Below are 17,432 nucleotides of genomic sequence, written 5' to 3'. Positions count from 1 at the left end.
TATTCTGAGCTGATCCTCTTAATCTTCATATTTATATTTACGAAATAAGAAAGGTGAATTAATCAACATTCATAAAAATATATTATTAACAAATTTATTAATAATGACTATTTCCTAGTATGAATATTTATAGTGAAACCCGAGCCAACATAGCCATCTATTCATCCACCCAAAAAAACTCTTAGGTGTTTTATATCAACACTGTCAACATGACAGTTTAATTGAAACTCATAAGTCATTTGTTGAGGTCCCTCTTCATTAACAGTCAGTGAATGCAACTCTTTGTGTTTCTGGCACCTTGGTATTGTTTCCTACAGTACTTTCTATAGTCTCTTTCTGAACGACCATACTCTCCTTTAGTTCAGTAGCTGGACAAGGCCTCCACATCAAAAACACACTCACACACGCACATGTACATTCATGTGTGCACACACATGCACACGCCTTCACACACATTTCCTGACAGTGGTTGTTTGGTTTAGGTTTAAGAGAACTGAGAGTTAGGTGTAGGGCCATTCGTAGCTGTGTTTTCTCCTTCATTCGCTCCAGTCTCTATTTCAATGCATTCCGCTGAGTTCCTGTCTTTTTCAGGCCTCTCAGTTATTCCACTCCCTCCTTTTGCTTCACTCCTCTCTACAGTTACTCCTCCTTCCCTTCTGTCCATCCCCCCTTCTCTTAGACTGCTGGTGCTAACCTCAATTATGACGATCCCCTCTCCTCCCTCCAGCTGAAAAATGCCCTCCATTGGCACCCTTCCCTCCCCTACTGCCCCACTGTAACTGTCCCCTTCTCCCTCCCCTTCGCCTTGGATCAGGGCTATCATCTGCACACTCTCTCCAGACCCCTGGCCCACCATCTTGTTCTCATCCCCCAGCTCAAACACCACCTCCTGCCCATTCAGAGGCATTAAGGCATGGGGAGGCGAGCAGGAAAGTTCCAGGCTGTTGCTGGGGCCTTCTGGATAGCCACGGTCAGAAGTGGTCCGTTCTTCGCTCTGCGGTTCTGTTTGGAAATGAAGCACAAAGGACTCTCCCTCGCCACCATCCTCCCCTACTCGTCTTTCTCCTTCCCTCACTCCTCCCCATTCCTGCAGCAGGTTCAGTGACACCAGGCCTCCTTTCTCCTTCCCTCCCTCTCTCTCTCCTTCTCTCTCACCCTCAGTCTGAAAGCGCAGCACGTATGACTCCCCATCCCCCTCTCTGCCCATTCCTCCTTGCCCCCCCTCCCCGGACCCCTCCCCTTCAAACTGCAACACGTAGGACCCTCCTCCCTCTCCTCCTATCTTTACCTCTTCCTTCTTCCCTTCTTTCTGGAAGCAGAGGACATACTGTTCCCCTCTCATGTCCTGCTCAGTGGACTTGCCCAACTCTGGGGCGGTTTGGCGTTCCCCAACCCAGGCCACAGGGTCAGACGGCAGGGAGGGCGGGGTAACCGTGGTAACTGAGTTAACTGTGGCAACCTTTAGGGGTCCTGAGGTAACAGTGGCAGAGGTAGAGGAGGAGGGGGTAGAAACAGAGACAGAGGCTGTTGGTGGTGAGAAAGGACTTTGTGACTTGGCGGGTAAAGACGATGGCAATGATGATGTCATAGTGTTGGCAGCAGTAACAGTAGCGGGAGTGACACTAGTTGCATTACAGCTAGACACAGCTATTACATCCCCCGACTGACTGATGGGGGCTGTTGTCATGGTGACATAGGTGGTTGTCGTAGCAACTGAGGTGGCAGTATTCCGACCTACAGCGGCTTTGGGTTTCCGTCCTCTCCTGGACCTGGCTGTCCGGGTACTTTTCCCTAAAATGGGCTTGTTCAGCATAGAGTTCAGGGAGGGAGTTGTTGTCTTAGCAACAGGAGGGTTGTTTACATTGTTGTTGGTGGTGGTGATGATAAACCTGGGCTGCTGTTGTTGCTGGGATATTGTCTGGAAATGTTGCATCTGGGTTTGGGCAGGGTTTAGAACTGTCTGGACCAATGGGAGGCCCTGTGGCTCCAGGGTGGGCTGGGGATTGGTCGCTGTGGTGGGGACGAGAATCAGGCTGGGCTGGGTTCCATTGGTGGAGGGGCACTGTAGGAGGATGTACTGTGTCTGGGGGGGAGGCGGAGGGGGAGGAGGGGGGGCGGGGGCAGACAGGGGGATGAGCTGAAGCCCATTTGCTGTCTGGATCATGAAGTAGTTCTGGGAGGTGTTGGGGGGAATGTCCAGCGCAGGCTGAGACACGATCAGAGACCCAGAGCTCCCTGTGGTCTCTAGGGTGATGGGGTTTAGTAAGGTGGTGGTGGTTGTCACCCCTCCACCCCCTTTACCTGCCCTGCCTCCCTCCTTCCCCCCCACCCCAGCGTCCCCGGCCTCAGCCCCGTTCCCATGGGTCCTCATGTGCCTCTGCAAGTAGGACTGCATGACAAACTCCTTCCCACAGAAGGGACACTTGTAGTCCTTCCTGGAGGAGTGGGTTCTCAGGTGGAGCTGGAGATTGGAGGAGTGGGTGAAGCTCTTGTGACACTGGGCACACTGGAAGGGCCGCTCGCCTGAGTGGGTGCGTTCGTGCTGATGGAGAGAGGAGGGTAGGGAGGATGAGAGAAAGATAAAGGGAGAGGAGAAAGTGTTTGTGACAGAGTGATACAGTACATTCGGAAGGTATTCAGACCCCTTGACTTTTTCCATATTTTGTTCTAAAATGGATTCAATTGTTTTTCCCCCTTATCAATCTCCACACAATACCCCACAATGACAAAGCAAAAACAGGTTTTTAGATAAGTAGTCAGACCTTTACTCAGTACTTTGTAGATGCACCTTTGGCAGCGAGTCTTCTTGGAAAGAACGCTACAATCTTGACACCCCTGTATTTGGGGAGTTTCTCCCATTATTCTCTGCTGCACAGCAACGCTGTTCAAGTCCGGGCTCCTGCTGGGTTCAAGTCCGGGCTCCTGCTGGGTTCAAGTCCGGGCTCCTGCTGGGCCACTCAAGGACATTCAGAGACTTGTCCCGAAGCCAGTCCTGCCTTGCCTTGGCTGTGTGCTTAGGGTCATTGTCCTGTTGGAAGGTAAACTAGCACCCCAGTCTGAGGTCCTGAGCGCTTTGGAGCAGGTTTTCATCAAGGATCTCTCTGTACTTTGCTCCGTTCATCTTTCCCTCGATCCTTAATAGTCTCACAGTACCTGCTGCTGAAAAACATCCCCACAGCATGATGCTGCTGCCACCACCATGCTTCATCATAGGGACGGTGCCTGGTTTCCTCCAGACGTGACGCTTGGCATCCAATCTTGGTTTTATCAGACCAGAGAATCTTAGTATTTAGAGTATTTAGGTGCCTTTTAGCAAACTCGAAGCGGTCTGTCATGTGCCTTTTACTGAGGAGTGGCTTCCGTCTGGCCACTCTACCATACTGGTAGAGTGTTGAAGAGATGGTTGCCCTTCTGGAAGGTTCTCCCATCTCCACAGAGGAACTCTGGACCTCTGTCAGAGTCACCATCAGGTTCCTGGTCACCTCCCTGACAATGGCCCTTCTCCCCCGATTGCTCAGTTTGGCCAGGTGGCCAGCTCTAGGAAGAGTCTTGTTGGTTCCAAACTTCTTCCATTTAAGAATGATGGATGCCACTGTGTTCTTCGGGACCTTCAATGCGGCAGACATTTTTTGGTACCCTTCCCCGGAACTATGCCTCGACACAATCCTGTCTCAGACCTCTACGGGCAATTCTTTCGACCTCATGGCTTGGTTTTTGCTCTGACATGCACTGTCAACTGTGGGACCTTATATAGACAGTTGTGTGCCTTTCCAAATCATGTCCAATCAATTGAATTTACCACAGGTGGACTCCAATCAAGTTGTTGAAACATCTCAAGGATGATCAATGGAAACAGGATGCACCTGAGCTCAATTTCAAGTCTCAAAGCAAAGGGTCTGAATGTAAATGTCTAAAAACCTGTTTTTGCTTTGTCATTATAGGGTATTGTGTGTAGATTGATGAGGGAAAAATGTAATTTAATGCATTTTAGAATAAGCATGTAACGTAACAAAATGTGGAAAAAGTCAAGAGGTCTGAATACTTTCTGAATGCACTGTGTATATATAGAGAGATGGAGCTAAGGAGCCACTGTACACAATATCATAAGAATCCTAGCATCGGCCATAGCAGAGCTATCTGTGCTGACCTGTTTGAGGTTGGAGGTCTGTGAGAAGGACTTGGAGCAGATGGGACAGATGTGAGGGCGCAGGCCAGAGTGGAGCTGACTGTGTCTCCTCAGACAACTGCTGTTTTTGAAGGACTTGCCACACTCCTGACACACGTAGGGCCGCTCGCCCGTGTGCTGGCGCAGGTGGTACTGGTAGTGGGAGCTCCACTTGAAGGTGAGCTGGCAGTAGGGGCACTGGAACGCTCGCACACCTGTATGCACCTGGAGAGGAGGGAGGGATCAGTCAGAAAACAACTGAATACGGCCTGGATTCTTCTGAAAGTGCAGGTACATTCAAAAGGTTGAACAAGAAAATAAGGTCATAAAGTGCTATAATGCAGCAGTGCCGCTGTTCTGCACATTGTGACAAATGCCATAAGCTGCGTTCAGACAGGCTCCCAATTCTGATCTTTTTTTCTCACTAATTGGTCTTTTGACCAATCACATCAGATCTTTTCACATCAGATATTTTTCAAGGCTGATCTGATTGATCAGAAGACCAATTAGTGAAAAAAAGAAGATCAGAATTGGGCTGCCTGTCTAAACGCAGCCTTAGTGAGATAGAAATTGACGGATGCGTCTTACCCTCTGGTGTATGGAGAGCAGTGAGGACCTCTTGAAGCTCTTGCCACACTCTGTGCAGCGGTAGGGTCTCTCTCCTGTGTGGTCCCTCATGTGGTACCTCAGACCTGACGAGCCCTTGAAGGCCTTCCCACACTCAGAGCAACGGTACGGCCTCTCTGTACCGTACCCACAGGGACGAGGAGAGGGAGAATGTTACATAGACTTCTATTATTTTCTTCCAGATAATTTCATGAGCAGCAGTTAGTTAGGCCCTGTTACTGTCAAGGTATCTCACTTTTAAAGGTATTTTCTATCAAAATGCCAAAAGAAAAAGACTAACTCACCATTGTTCCCCCCAGCAGTCCTACTAGCTGCTCCTCTCCTCTGGCCCTTGACCACTGCTCTGCTGGATGCCTTCACCACCTCCCTGTCCCCCTCCTCGGTCACAGCCATCAGGCGGACGTGGATGTCCCCCTGGGTGTCCTGGTGCTGGTCCCCCTGGCTGGGGGAGGAGGGCAGGGGCAGGGAAAGGGACAGGGACGCCGGGCAGACGATCTCCGCCTCAGCCTCGGCCAGGAGGCGCTGCTCAGGGGTGTGGGAGTGCTGGTGGGTGAGCAGGGAAGAGAGGAGGGTGAAGGAGCGGTCGCATGCAGAGCAGCTGAACTGGGAGCGAGACTGGGAGGGAGAGAGGGAGTGGACCTGGAGAGGGAGCAGAGGGAGAGAAGAAGATTTAAGAGAGAGGGTCATCAAAACAATCTATAGATCATATAACTTCAGCTTTACAGACACCAAGGAGTAGATCGGTTCACACTAATCAAAGTATAGATTACATCACACATTCCAGAGTTCCAACTTGTAATACAGCTGGAGGGGCTTTCTACTAATGCATCCAATGGAACTGTCTGCGAAAGGCATACCGCCCGGGAGCTGCATGTGAATTTGACAGCTCTCAAACAAAAGCAATGATATGCTATGCTGTTGTCAGTTATTGCAGGTTAATGCTTAACTGATTGAATCTAGGCCCAAGTTAGACGAAGTAGAAACAGACTGGCATCCAGGACAGAGACCTTATGACATAGTAGTGAGGATGTGCAGCCCACCAGCTGATTGGTACCTGTGCCAGGTGTCTGTTGAGCCCTCCGCTGGTCTTGAAGCTCTTCCCGCAGTAGGCACACTCTGTGCCCATCCCTGGACCTGTGGTGTTACCCGCTGTCTCCACGCTGTCTGTGGGGATCTGAGCCCCCACTGTGAAGCTCTGCAGCAGGTCAAACTGGGCCTGGGTAGTCCCCATATTCTGACATGGGACACAACACTATTAGGCCAGAGTCATTGCACTACAACATCAACATCACAGCAGTCATATTAGCTGATATATTGACCTAGAGGGTAGAGTAAGAAACCAAATATTGATCATGATTGGATGAATCTGGTGTGACCCTAAAACAGAGCCTTAGAGACAAGAGTCCTACTACTCACCCCTCCGTCCACTCCCCCGGTCAGTCCCAGTAGTTCAGCAGTAGTGTGTCCGTTCTCTGCTGCTGCCGTCGTCTCCACCACCTCCTCAAAGTCAGCCAGTAGATGCCCCACCCCTCCCTCCCCCTCCTCCCCCACCCCGCTGCCCCCCTCCTCCCCGGGGCCCAGGTGCATGTCCTGGTGGTCCTCTAGCTCTGTCCGTGTGCTGAATGTCTGACTACAGCTGCCACAGCTGTACAGCAGCACGCTGGCACCCGACTCCGTGCTCATGTGCACTTCTGTCCCGATGGCCCTGGATGTGCACACGCCCCCCTGGGTGGGGGTGAGGGTGAGATGGGGCAGGAGATTCTGGTGACCTGACGATAGGAACACCTCCCCGACCCCTACCCCCACCGTGGCCTCCTGGCTCACAAAGCCCATGTCCGTCAACATTTGTGATGTCATGTCCTCCCCCACTATCACTTCCTGTATCTCATCCCCCATGTTGTCTCCCCCTGTCTCCCCCCCCTTTCCTTCACCAGTGTGACTTTGAGAATTCCGGTGCAGGGCCAGATTGGACGAGTGTGTGAAACTGCGTCCACACTCTCCACAGATGTAGGGCCTCTCTCCTGTGTGGATTCTCATGTGTTGTCTGAGGTTGGTGGACTGGGTGAAGGCCTTGGTACACACGGTGCACACGTAGGGTTTCAGACCCAGGTGAACGTTCTTGTGTCGGCGCAGACTGCTGGAGTTCTTGAAGGCCTTGGGGCAGCTGTCGCAGGGGTAGGGGCACTCGCCCGTGTGCTGGCGCAGGTGGTACTGGTAGTGGGAGCTCCACTTGAAGGTGAGCGGGCAGTAGGGGCACTGGAAGGTCCGCAGGCCTGTGTGGACGCTACGATGGACCTGGAGACATGCACAAGAGAGAGGACGTCCGTGACTGGTCCCTTAACCCAAAAAAGAGCCTTTTAATACTGTAACATTCAACTTTTTAAAGTTAAAAATGCAACACATTTTTACCAAAAAATGGGGGAACCACTACTGCCCATTGTTTCTCACCTGGAGCAGAGAGGAGCGTTTGAAGGCTTTGTCACAGTCGTCACACTTATAGGGCTTCTCCCCTGAATGAGACCTGCACAGAAAAAACAAACAAGAAAACAGACAATCTACTGACCCTTCAATGGATCTACAGGACATCCTACCGGCTACAGAAACAATTCCTGCTTGTATTGATTATTCCACTAGTTTCTAACGGCCCTAAATAGACTCACATTATATTGTTCACGTCACCTTTCCCTCATTTGGATTATTGTGACAGAATGAAACAGATGGACACAAGGAGAAGAATACTCTTCATAAAGTGAGATGTGTGTTATAAGCTGCAAGCATTTCTATAGCTAACTTTCACTGTGCCAGTCCCCCTCTGTCTCCCTCCCTGCAGTACCTCTGGTGGTACAGGAGTGCGGAGGAGCCCTTGAAGGCCTTGGGGCAGAGGTTACAGCGGTAGGGTCTCTCGTTGTTGTGGCTGCGCTGGTGGTGGGCCAGCCTTGAAGACCACTTGAAGCTCTTGCCACAGTCCAGGCACTGGAACGGGTGCTCAGGTTGCTCCTGGAGATGGGGCACAGCCAGGACCGATGACGTCACCATCTGCACCCCTACCCTGGTTAGCACTATATCCTCATTCCCCTCCACCATCCCTTTCTCCCCATCCACTTCTTCCCCCCTTTCCCTGTCCTCCTCCCCTTCTCCTGATCCCTGCAGCGATGGGAAGGGAGAGAGGGAGGAGGACGATTGAGGGGGTAATAGTTCCGCTTGGACCACTTGAGTGGCCACTGAGTTTGCCATGTTGAGGCAAGACACGATTAGGGAATAAAAGGTTGTATGTTTGGTATTAATGTAAGTGTGTGTATTAGTGTTGGTGGAGCTGTGTCTCTTCTTTCCCGGTTTAATTCATTGCTGGTGGAAAGGTTCCTTCAGCTGATGTGACTCTGTTCCTCAGTGTGTGGAAACAAAGTAGGACTGTGAAATAAAATAAAACACAAAGTATTGATTAATGACACAAGGTCCAGGAACTAACACCAAAGCAACATGAACTATTGATCTCCATCTACAATTATTCAAACATCTACACATAATAAAGTCGGCCAAAAGGCTGACCAGTCTTTCCTTTAAATCCCACCTCCTCCCGACCCCTCCCTCCTTCTTATTTCTCCCCTCCCTCCTTCCTGGCCGTCTTTCTGTTTATACGCGTCTGTCCCTGATGAGCGTGTGCGAAAAAGATCGGTTTCTCCAAGCTAAAAGGCAGAAAACAAATGCTACCTACCCTATGATGTTAACTATAAGCAGAAAATGTTACAGATGCCGCCTTCAATGCCTCCTCTGCAACTGGCCTGCGAATCTATAAGCCTTCATCCGTGCGTCATTCTTCGCTATATAATGTTTGATAGGAATGGTGCGTTAGTAATATTGCAACAATTACTCACCTAGTATCATTAACTCATTGCTAATGCTTTTGTTGATATTGTGAAAATGGATTGAGACTCGCAGTGCTACTCCATACAACCTTTACAATAAACCTGAGCACAAACTAACTAGCTAGCTAGTAGTCACCCACCCGCTGCCGCCTCCCAACAACGACGATCGCTATAGGCTGGGTCTAGCCCCGAATGCACCACTGCCATTGGGTAAGAGCTTCAACAGTCAAGTCTTATCTGTAGATCTGTTAAAAAATATAAATATAATACTGTACTAACTTGTGTACTTGAATTCACACATTGTTTGAATGTTAACCCCAAATATAAAAAGGCTTTTTATAGGTTAATTGGAAACGGTTTTATGAACTCTGTGCTTGCTGCAATGCCTGATGGTTAATGTAGGAAAGGACCTGTAGTGTGGTGATGGAGGAGACACAGGAGGATGGTGAATGATGGAGGGAAATAAAAAAAAGAGAGCATGATGTGTAGGCCTATCTAAAGATGACAAAGTAACATGAAAAGCCCATCTCATTGTGCATGTTCTTTATTAACTTTTAATTTTTTTATTTTCAAGGCACACATTTCACATTTAGGCCAATCAGTCAGTCTGTGTGCTGGAGACCCCAAGCACAAGGTTTTACACAGCGTTCAGGCATGGTACTACAATGATTTCAACATGGATGATAGCAATGATAATGGTAATTATGAATAAAAACAGTATAAAAGTACAAAAACAACAGGAGACTTGCTCCTCTGCAGCACAAATAAATAGTTCCACCAAAGTAACTTAAATAAATAGTAAATACTGTCACAAAATACTAGAATAGAATAATATTGATATTGCGACAAAACGATAGGGATAACATTGACAGAGTATTTTACATTTATATCATAGAAAACTATACTTACACAATTGCATTGTATACAACAATTTACATTATTGTACAAGTATGTACAACTGTGCAGAACCGTAATATCACAATACATAGTATTTTAAGGCTTGGGGTGTTTTTTCATTTCTTATTTATGTCACTAAAACGCTCAAACATTATGTGTACCAAGGCACAGATTCAGGATCAGCTGATTCAAAAGGCTAATCCTAACAAATTTGTGCAAAGAGATTAGATCAGGTCCTAGATCAGTGCTTAGCAACAGGGCATTTTCATAAACCACCTGTGTTAGATATACCACCTGTTATTTATCCATGTGGGACACAGCCACTTATAGCAACTAAACCCATGGAAATACGATCTACCCTCCTATGTTGTGTTGACATCCTGATTGAGGCATGGTTCATAATTCTCTTTCTTAACAGTTTACAAAACCAAACAGGTGGCACATTTAACATGTTCAGAAGATTCTATGAGTAACCCTAAATCTACAAGGTAAAGTACAGCACTGTAAGAAAAATACATGTAGGCTCTCCCAAGATATGCTTGCTACAAGCCAAGTATGTTTGCTACATCTACTGGCGGAAATAGGCTACTCTGTGTAAAGAGAGACAGGTTATATAGTTGAAAATACAATCCATATCATTAGAGACTGTAAGAAGTCAGGAAGTGCTACGGTGTGGTCTCCTTGTTTAGTTTGGGAGGAGGGATGAAGGGTGAGAGAGAACAAAGTATTGACAAAGTACAAGGAATTAAATTCACAACAATAAAGTAAAAATGATATGTGACACGTTACAAAATCAAATAAATAATGACATCAAATAAATAAGTAAATAAATAAATAAATAGATAAATAACACAGTCAGGAACAAGGTATTTAAGAGAGAGGATGGGGTGGCAGTGACGTGTTTGTGAATATTGGAGACCATTACTGGTTGTAATAGTGTGAATATGGTGGATCCTCATAGGCTGTGGTTTGAATATGGAGGTCTCTCATTGGCTACAATGAGGATGGAGGGTCAGTGACAACAGTGCAAGGTTGTAGTGTGGTTGTCTTGAATCCTCATTGGCTGTAGTGTGGATTTCTCGGATCATCATTGGTGGTAGTGTGGATTTCTTGGATCATCATTGGCTGTAGTGTGGATTTCTTGGATCATCATTGGCTGTAGTGTGGATTTCTTGGATCATCATTGGCTGTAGTGTGGATTTCTTGGATCATCATTGGCTGTAGTGTGGATTTCTTGGATCATCATTGGTGGTAGTGTGGATTTCTTGGATCATCATTGGTGGTAGTGTCGATTTCTTGGATCATCATTGGCGGTAGTGTGGATTTCTTGGGTCATCATTGGCTGTAGTGTGGATTTCTTGGATCATCATTGGCTGTAGTGTGGATTTCTTGGATCATCATTGGCTGTAGTGTGGATTTCTTGGATCATCATTGGCTGTAGTGTGGATTTCTTGGATCATCATTGGCTGTAGTGTGGATTTCTTGGATCATCATTGGTTGTAGTGCCGGTTGAAGCTAGTAGGTCCCCATTGGTTGTAGTGGGGATTCTGTGTATCCCTATAGACTATAGCACTTCAGGAATCATCACTGTACTGCAGACATTTTGGACTTTGTACTGAGCACTGAGAACACTCGTTGGGCCCAATCACAGAAGAGTCTGAACTGTAGTAGCAGCTCCTGGGAAGACTGTAACACATCAAACTGGGAGGGAGGTGGAGGCGGCATCGAGGGAGAGGGAGGAGAGAGACGCTGAGCATCAACTCTCATCATCTATGAGGAGAACGGTGAGAGAGAGAGGGATGGTTTAGATTTCCTGTCTGAAGTGCTAGGCTAGACTAATGTTCCTCCCATTCAAGGAATGTGATGCAACAGGCCTTAATGTAATGATTGAAACTGAGTGCCAGAACTGCAGAGTTATACCATTACTAGATCATCACACAGAACAGTAGAACGATCTGATAAAATCTCACATGTATAATATATCCAAATGATATAAATGTACTAAGCTGCATACTGTATCAGCCGTATTAGTGTTGAACAGAGCAGTTACCTGATGCTCTAGCATGCTGGTGAGAGACTTGATGAGTGACATCATCTGTCCCAGTTTAGGGAGAGCAGGGTGGTGGTGTTTCCTTGATACTCTGCTCAACCAGGCAAAATGGTGCTCAAACGACTTCAGGTCCGCGTGGAGCTGAGAGAGAGTGGGTCTCATCTGGAGGAGAGAAGAAGAGGGAGGGGGGCAGGGTGGTGAAGAAAGAGCGATTTAGTATCAATGTCTGGGACATGAAATGTCTGGGTCTTCATCTGGAAGGCAGAAAGACATAGACACACACAACGTAAAAGACATTTACCTCAAGGGAGTTGATGTCACTGGCCCTGTTGTTCATTAGTGGCAGGGACTTAAATCTATGCTGTTCTGGGTCTGTCTCGAACGCATGTTCCTTCTGTAAGAAAAATGGACAAAACAACACGCTACGTCAGTCAACTACATCCTCACAAGAGTCATGTAAGCATAAGGAAAGTATTACTCCAGCAGCACCTAGATCAGATGACTGTCTGGTCAGGCCAGGACTAGAGACCCTAGCTTTCCCTGAGAAAAGTGTGGTCGGGTCAGGGAGAGTTCACCCAGATCGTAACCCCGAAAACGTCAACAATAAGAGCAAGTGACCTGAAACCACAGGATGTTTTCTACTGGGAGAGGAGGAGAACAACATATGCTGTGACTTAGAGAGCTCCGAGTGGGATAGACAACACAGAGCTGCAGGGAAACTCCAGGGTCGCAGCAAAGTCTGAGATGACGTATTGCTGTGTAGTAATGTGTGTACAATCCTCAGTCTGTCGCCACTGCTCACAGCCACCACTAGGGGGAGACAGACCACATCACAGCAGACTCGGGGGGGGGGGGCACTGCTACTGGCTATATCTCTCTGGGCCCTTAACAGGTGGCTGTGATTTATGAGTAGAATGTAAATGACTGAGAATGACATGAAGCACGACAGTGACTGATGCCATGTGCGTCAGAGCACCAATCAGTGGAGAAACATAACAGCATTAGGAAAACATGATGGATGTTGGTACACAATGAGTTGTGTACACTTAATGCTTCCTCATGCTATTGTGGTGTTCTGTCCTCATTGTGCTTTACCATCGTGTTTTGCAATTATTGTTGTTGTTGCTATTGTTGATTTCCCATCGCTCTCTCATCCCTCCCTCTCTCTCTCTCATCCCTCCCTCTCTCTCTCTCATCCCTCCCTCTCTCTCTCATCCCTCCCTCTCTCTCTCTCATCCCTCCCTCTCTCCCTCTCCCTCTCTCTCTCCCTCTCTCTCTCTCATCCCTCTCTCACTCTCTCCCTCTCCCTCTCTCTCATCCCTCCCTCTCTCCCTCTCCCTCTCTCTCATCCCTCCCTCTCTCCCTCTCCCTCTCTCTCTCTCATCCCTCCCTCTCTCCCTCATCCCTCCCTCTCTCCCTCTCCCTCTCTCTCATCCCTCACTCTCTCCCTCTCCCTCTCTCTCATCCCTCACTCTCTCCCTCTCCCTCTCTCCCTCTCTCTCTCTCATCCCTCACTCTCTCCCTCTCTCTCTCATCCCTCCCTCTCTCCCTCTCTCTCTCTCATCCCTCCCTCTCCCTCTCTCTCTCTCATCCCTCCCTCTCTCCCTCTCTCTCTCTCTCTCATCCCTCACTCTCTCCCTCTCCCTCTCTCTCATCCCTCCCTCACTCTCTCCCTCTCCCTCTCTCTCATCCCTCCCTCTCTCCCTCTCTCTCATCCCTCCCTCTCTCCCTCTCCCTCTCTCTCTCTCATCCCTCCCTCTCTCCCTCTCTCTCTCTCATCCCTCCCTCTCTCCCTCTCCCTCTCTCTCATCCCTCACTCTCTCCCTCTCCCTCTCTCCCTCTCTCTCTCTCATCCCTCACTCTCTCCCTCTCCCTCTCTCTCATCCCTCCCTCTCTCCCTCTCCCTCTCCCTCTCCCTCTCCCTCTCTCTCTCTCATCCCTCCCTCTCTCCCTCTCTCTCTCTCATCCCTCCCTCTCTCCCTCTCCCTCTCTCTCTCTCATCCCTCCCTCTCTCCCTCTCTCTCTCTCATCCCTCCCTCACTCACTTGCTTCTGTCTTTTACAAAAGACCACTAATGTTTGGCTTCAAGTTTTGTCTCTCATAATTAATCCAATCCCACCCCTCTTATCCCTTTCACCCCTCTTTGGGTTATTTCTCCTGCTTTCCTCTCTACCTTCTTTCTTACACCCTGATACACACACACACACACACACACACACAGGCTGGTGATCACTTCTCATGCACCTCTCTGATCTCTTTATCTGCTCAGTCTCAGCATGTAATTCTCTTATCCTCCCTTTCTCGTTCTCTCCATCATGACCTCACTCAACTGAACCTTGCCCCCCCCCCCCCCCCAACAATCTTCCTGAATGCAAATACTGGAATGTGATAAATCTCTGTGATTTTTATCAGGTCACTTTGCTGTGGCGACCAAAAAACCAAACACTAAACACCACACCTACACAACTATTTACAGCACCCTCAATGCACACATACTCTGACACACACAACACATGGACACACATACTCTGACACACACAACACATGGACACACACACTCTGACACACACACACTTGAAAACGCACAACAGACATGTAGAAACATTACACAGACACACACACAGTTGTATTGCTTTTTTGCGGGGACTTTCCATTGTCTCCAATTCTATTTTTCTTTCCTAGCCTTGACCCCTGTTCAGTGGAACTCCACACTTCAGTGGAAAATAAACCCCCGAAAATGCATCATGTCAGTGAAAAACGAACACAACATTTTGTCAAAGCAGCATATTGCCGTTGCTGTGCAGAGTTCTCTTCTTTGATAGCTTCTTCCTCATCTGGCCCCCATACTACACTATTGCTATAGCACTGTGTCCTCATACATACAGAGATACTACTCACACACACACACACACACACTTATTGAACAATCCTTCTGCCAGAGACTAGAGAGTGTAACTATTTTCAGTTTTGTGTCTTAAACAAATGTGGTTTCTGATTTACATCATATAAAAATAGAATGAATAACCAAAGATAAGGATATGTTCTGGTTCACCTGTTCAAACACATTGCTTACAGGACACTTCCAGCACATCTGTAGGCCAAACGTACACAGCAATCATTTCCATTTCAATACAAACTCCCCAGCCGCTTTTACTTGGGCATCGAGATTAGAACAACTTCAGGAAACAGCACCAGATAAGCAACAGGTGCCAATCCACATTCCATTTCCTCACAGCTAATAAACAGAGTTAATCAGTTCCAGAAATAACTATTACCGGTAGTTACTTTCTATTCTCTTTGAGTGTGTTCTACTCCAGTTATAAGATGTCCATAGGCACAGATCTAGGACCAGCATACCTACCCCCAATCATAACCCTTAGCATTAACACTAAACTGACCTGAAATCAGTGTCTAGAGGCAACTTTCTCCTACTATGAGGGCTCCATCAGGCCCTGTGGTATCAGGTGACCAGTCAGACCAGGACGTTGAGTCAGATCTCCCCACGGTCAGTCGGCCCTCCAGTTGGTCCTGTCTGGATTAAGGCTGACCTCACATAGTGAAATCTCTACTGTTCTTGCCCTGACTGTCCTTCTCACACAGCTAAGGGACTCTTAATACACTGGCTGACACAACACAAGCAGTTTAACGTAGCCAGGAGAATAAGACGTCTAAGTCAACTGTCCAATTCAGCTGTCCAAGAGTTGTATTGCGTCACAGTCAGGGAGAGTGAGGCAGAAGGAGCAGGGCTTCTTATGACTGTTCTATGCAATCACTATGCCACTATAGTAGTCATTAAGGCGTCATAAAGGTGAGCTATTGGACAAAAACTTCAGCCAGTCTCTTCATGTGCCTCAGGTAACTGGTCATGGCATGATCACCACCACACAATCAATACAGCACCCAGATCAGAATAGCAATCTCCCCATCATGACATCATCACCACCACACAATCAATACAGTACCCAGATCAGTATAGCAATCTCCCCATCATGACATCAGAAGTGAGTACAGTACCATTCCACTCACCAATAGATCTGCTGTGATCTGCCTCAGATTCTTCGTCTGATTGGCCAATCTATCCAGTTCGTGCACGACGTTCGGCCTCCGGTAGGGGGCGGGGACGGCAGACGTAAATAAAGGAAGCTGGGCCAATAGCAGTGAGAGCAGCAGAGAGGAGGAGGAGTCGACAAGCACTGCAGGGTGGGAGGAAACGGAAGCAATTATTAGGTTTATATGACCACAGAGAAGCGCTGTCATGTCGATATAATGATAATGACCTCGGGGTACGGCTGTCAACTCTCCAGAGATATTGCACCATAATGTAAACATAAACCCAGACTTGGCAGTGGAATCCTTCAGAGTTGCACAAAGCCAGCAGAGTCATGTTTTCACAGGTTGAATCAAAATCTATCCAAATCATTCAATCCTATGACTCGTAATATCATTAACATTAACAACACCTTCACAGTTATTGACTTTCCTGAATGCCTCTAATTGTCACACCTGCAATACGACACATCAGTTGTTGGATGTGACAAGAGTCCTAAATGCAAATCACTTGACCTAAATCATTACATGCTATGACACACTATAATATTATGTTGATCTCCTTCACAATTATCGACTTTCATGAACGCCTCCAAATGTCACACCTCCAATAGTATACATCAGTTGTTGGATGACATACATTACACAGCCTAAACCAAGACAGTTCTGGAACAGTAAGCTCATTCATTCCTTCTCTTTCAAGTTCAAATACAAGGTAAAGAAAGTCCCAATTGCTGCTGAAATGATAAATGCCTGTGTAATTACAGGAGAACCACAAGAAGCACAAGCCAGGACTCAGGAGAGCATCACTCCTTGTTCAAAATTTAACCACCTGCTGGTATAAGACGTCAGTGTCTAGGCTTCTTGAAACAAATGGATCACTCAGTGGTCACTGAACATGGCAATGCTTAGCTGCAATTAAGTAACATTTGCATGCTCAGTAATTGCATTTGAATATGGAATAGCCCAATCAATGATCATACCCTCAGAATCTTGTCAGCATATTATTATGCCAGCATATTGGACATAGACTTAACTAAACAAGACACGTTAGAGAGAAAGGATGATAATAAGAAGAAACAAATCAAAGGCACTTACATTTCATATTTGTTCGTGTCCAAGAAATAAATGCACGACTTGCAGTAAATAAATAGTTAAAATAAGGTAAGAAAATTAATAAATAAATCGAACTCCGGAAATTGTCACGTGCTCCAGTTTCTTCTGCCTTTCACACTCCGCGAAAAGAGTGGAGGCAAGAGATTGCAGAAGAGAAGAACGAGAGAATGAATGAATGAAAAAGTAGAAGAATGAGGGCGAACAATCCAATAAAGAAATAAAATACAATGCCTCCAAACTTTTTGTTCCGTAAAGTTTGAGTTGAGTTCTAGTAATGAACTGATAGTGACGATAGACAGACACTCAGACAAATGGTTAGGGAGGGATAGACGGATGAGTGCAGAGAGAGGGACGCGAGCGTGTGTAAGTCAAATTTTCGCGCAGTGAAATGTTTAGGCTTGTTTTAAACGTCCTTTTATAAAGACTGGGCTGTATGACACATCGACTGAGTCACCGACATTCATTCATAAAAACACACGTGCTCCCTCTTTCCTCCTCCCCTCCCTCCCAGAGCTGTCTGTCTCCTTTAGCAAATTTTTCAAAATGTTCCGTTGTTTTTTCATTTTTTTTCGGTCTGTATCACTTTCTCTCGTCCATCCTGTCCCTATCTCCAGTAGTCTACACTTCCTCCGTCGCATCCCGCTACCAATTTATCAGTCCATCTACC

At 47.2% G+C, this 17,432-nt stretch overlaps 2 protein-coding genes across 2 annotated transcripts; both read right to left on the bottom strand.

Moving 5' to 3' along the window:
• Positions 1-78: 78 nt before the first annotated feature.
• Positions 79-8,824, bottom strand: LOC109868791 (uncharacterized). Its single transcript, XM_031787242.1, has 9 exons — positions 8,665-8,824; positions 7,626-8,200; positions 7,241-7,313; positions 6,209-7,087; positions 5,847-6,026; positions 5,077-5,431; positions 4,754-4,908; positions 4,148-4,390; positions 79-2,542 (listed from the first exon to the last, which is right to left on the bottom strand). The coding sequence occupies exons 2-9, from the start codon at positions 8,024-8,026 to the stop codon at positions 485-487; spliced, it is 4,344 nt and encodes a 1,447-aa protein (XP_031643102.1). The 5' UTR covers positions 8,027-8,200; positions 8,665-8,824; the 3' UTR covers positions 79-484.
• Positions 8,825-9,202: 378 nt separating this feature from the next.
• On the bottom strand, positions 9,203-17,154 carry LOC116353138 (interleukin-11-like). The gene is made up of 5 exons (XM_031787241.1): positions 16,748-17,154; positions 15,629-15,795; positions 11,904-11,996; positions 11,603-11,764; positions 9,203-11,322 (listed from the first exon to the last, which is right to left on the bottom strand). The coding sequence occupies exons 1-5, from the start codon at positions 16,752-16,754 to the stop codon at positions 11,137-11,139; spliced, it is 615 nt and encodes a 204-aa protein (XP_031643101.1). The 5' UTR covers positions 16,755-17,154; the 3' UTR covers positions 9,203-11,136.
• Between the last annotated feature and the right edge of the window lie 278 nt (positions 17,155-17,432).

The sequence above is a fragment of the Oncorhynchus kisutch genome, linkage group LG13 (assembly GCF_002021735.2).
Source record: "Oncorhynchus kisutch isolate 150728-3 linkage group LG13, Okis_V2, whole genome shotgun sequence".
Lineage (NCBI taxonomy): Eukaryota > Metazoa > Chordata > Actinopteri > Salmoniformes > Salmonidae > Oncorhynchus > Oncorhynchus kisutch.
Note: the sequence above shows the minus strand (reverse complement) of the source record. Positions and strands in the feature narration are given on the sequence as shown.

Excerpts from the sequence above, each read along its gene's own strand:
- LOC109868791 (XM_031787242.1), bottom strand. The coding sequence starts at position 8,026 with ATGGCAAACTCAGTGGCCACTCAAGTGGTCCAAGCGGAACTATTACCC. Across the intron at positions 7,314-7,625 it reads GCACTCCTGTACCACCAGAG|GTCTCATTCAGGGGAGAAGC; the intron begins GTACTGCAGGGA and ends TTTTCTGTGCAG. Across the intron at positions 4,391-4,753 it reads TGCTCTCCATACACCAGAGG|GTGCATACAGGTGTGCGAGC; the intron begins GTAAGACGCATC and ends CCTCCTCTCCAG.
- LOC116353138 (XM_031787241.1), bottom strand. Across the intron at positions 11,765-11,903 it reads GTGACATCAACTCCCTTGAG|ATGAGACCCACTCTCTCTCA; the intron begins GTAAATGTCTTT and ends TCTCTCCTCCAG. Across the intron at positions 11,323-11,602 it reads CCAGCATGCTAGAGCATCAG|ATGATGAGAGTTGATGCTCA; the intron begins GTAACTGCTCTG and ends TTCTCCTCATAG.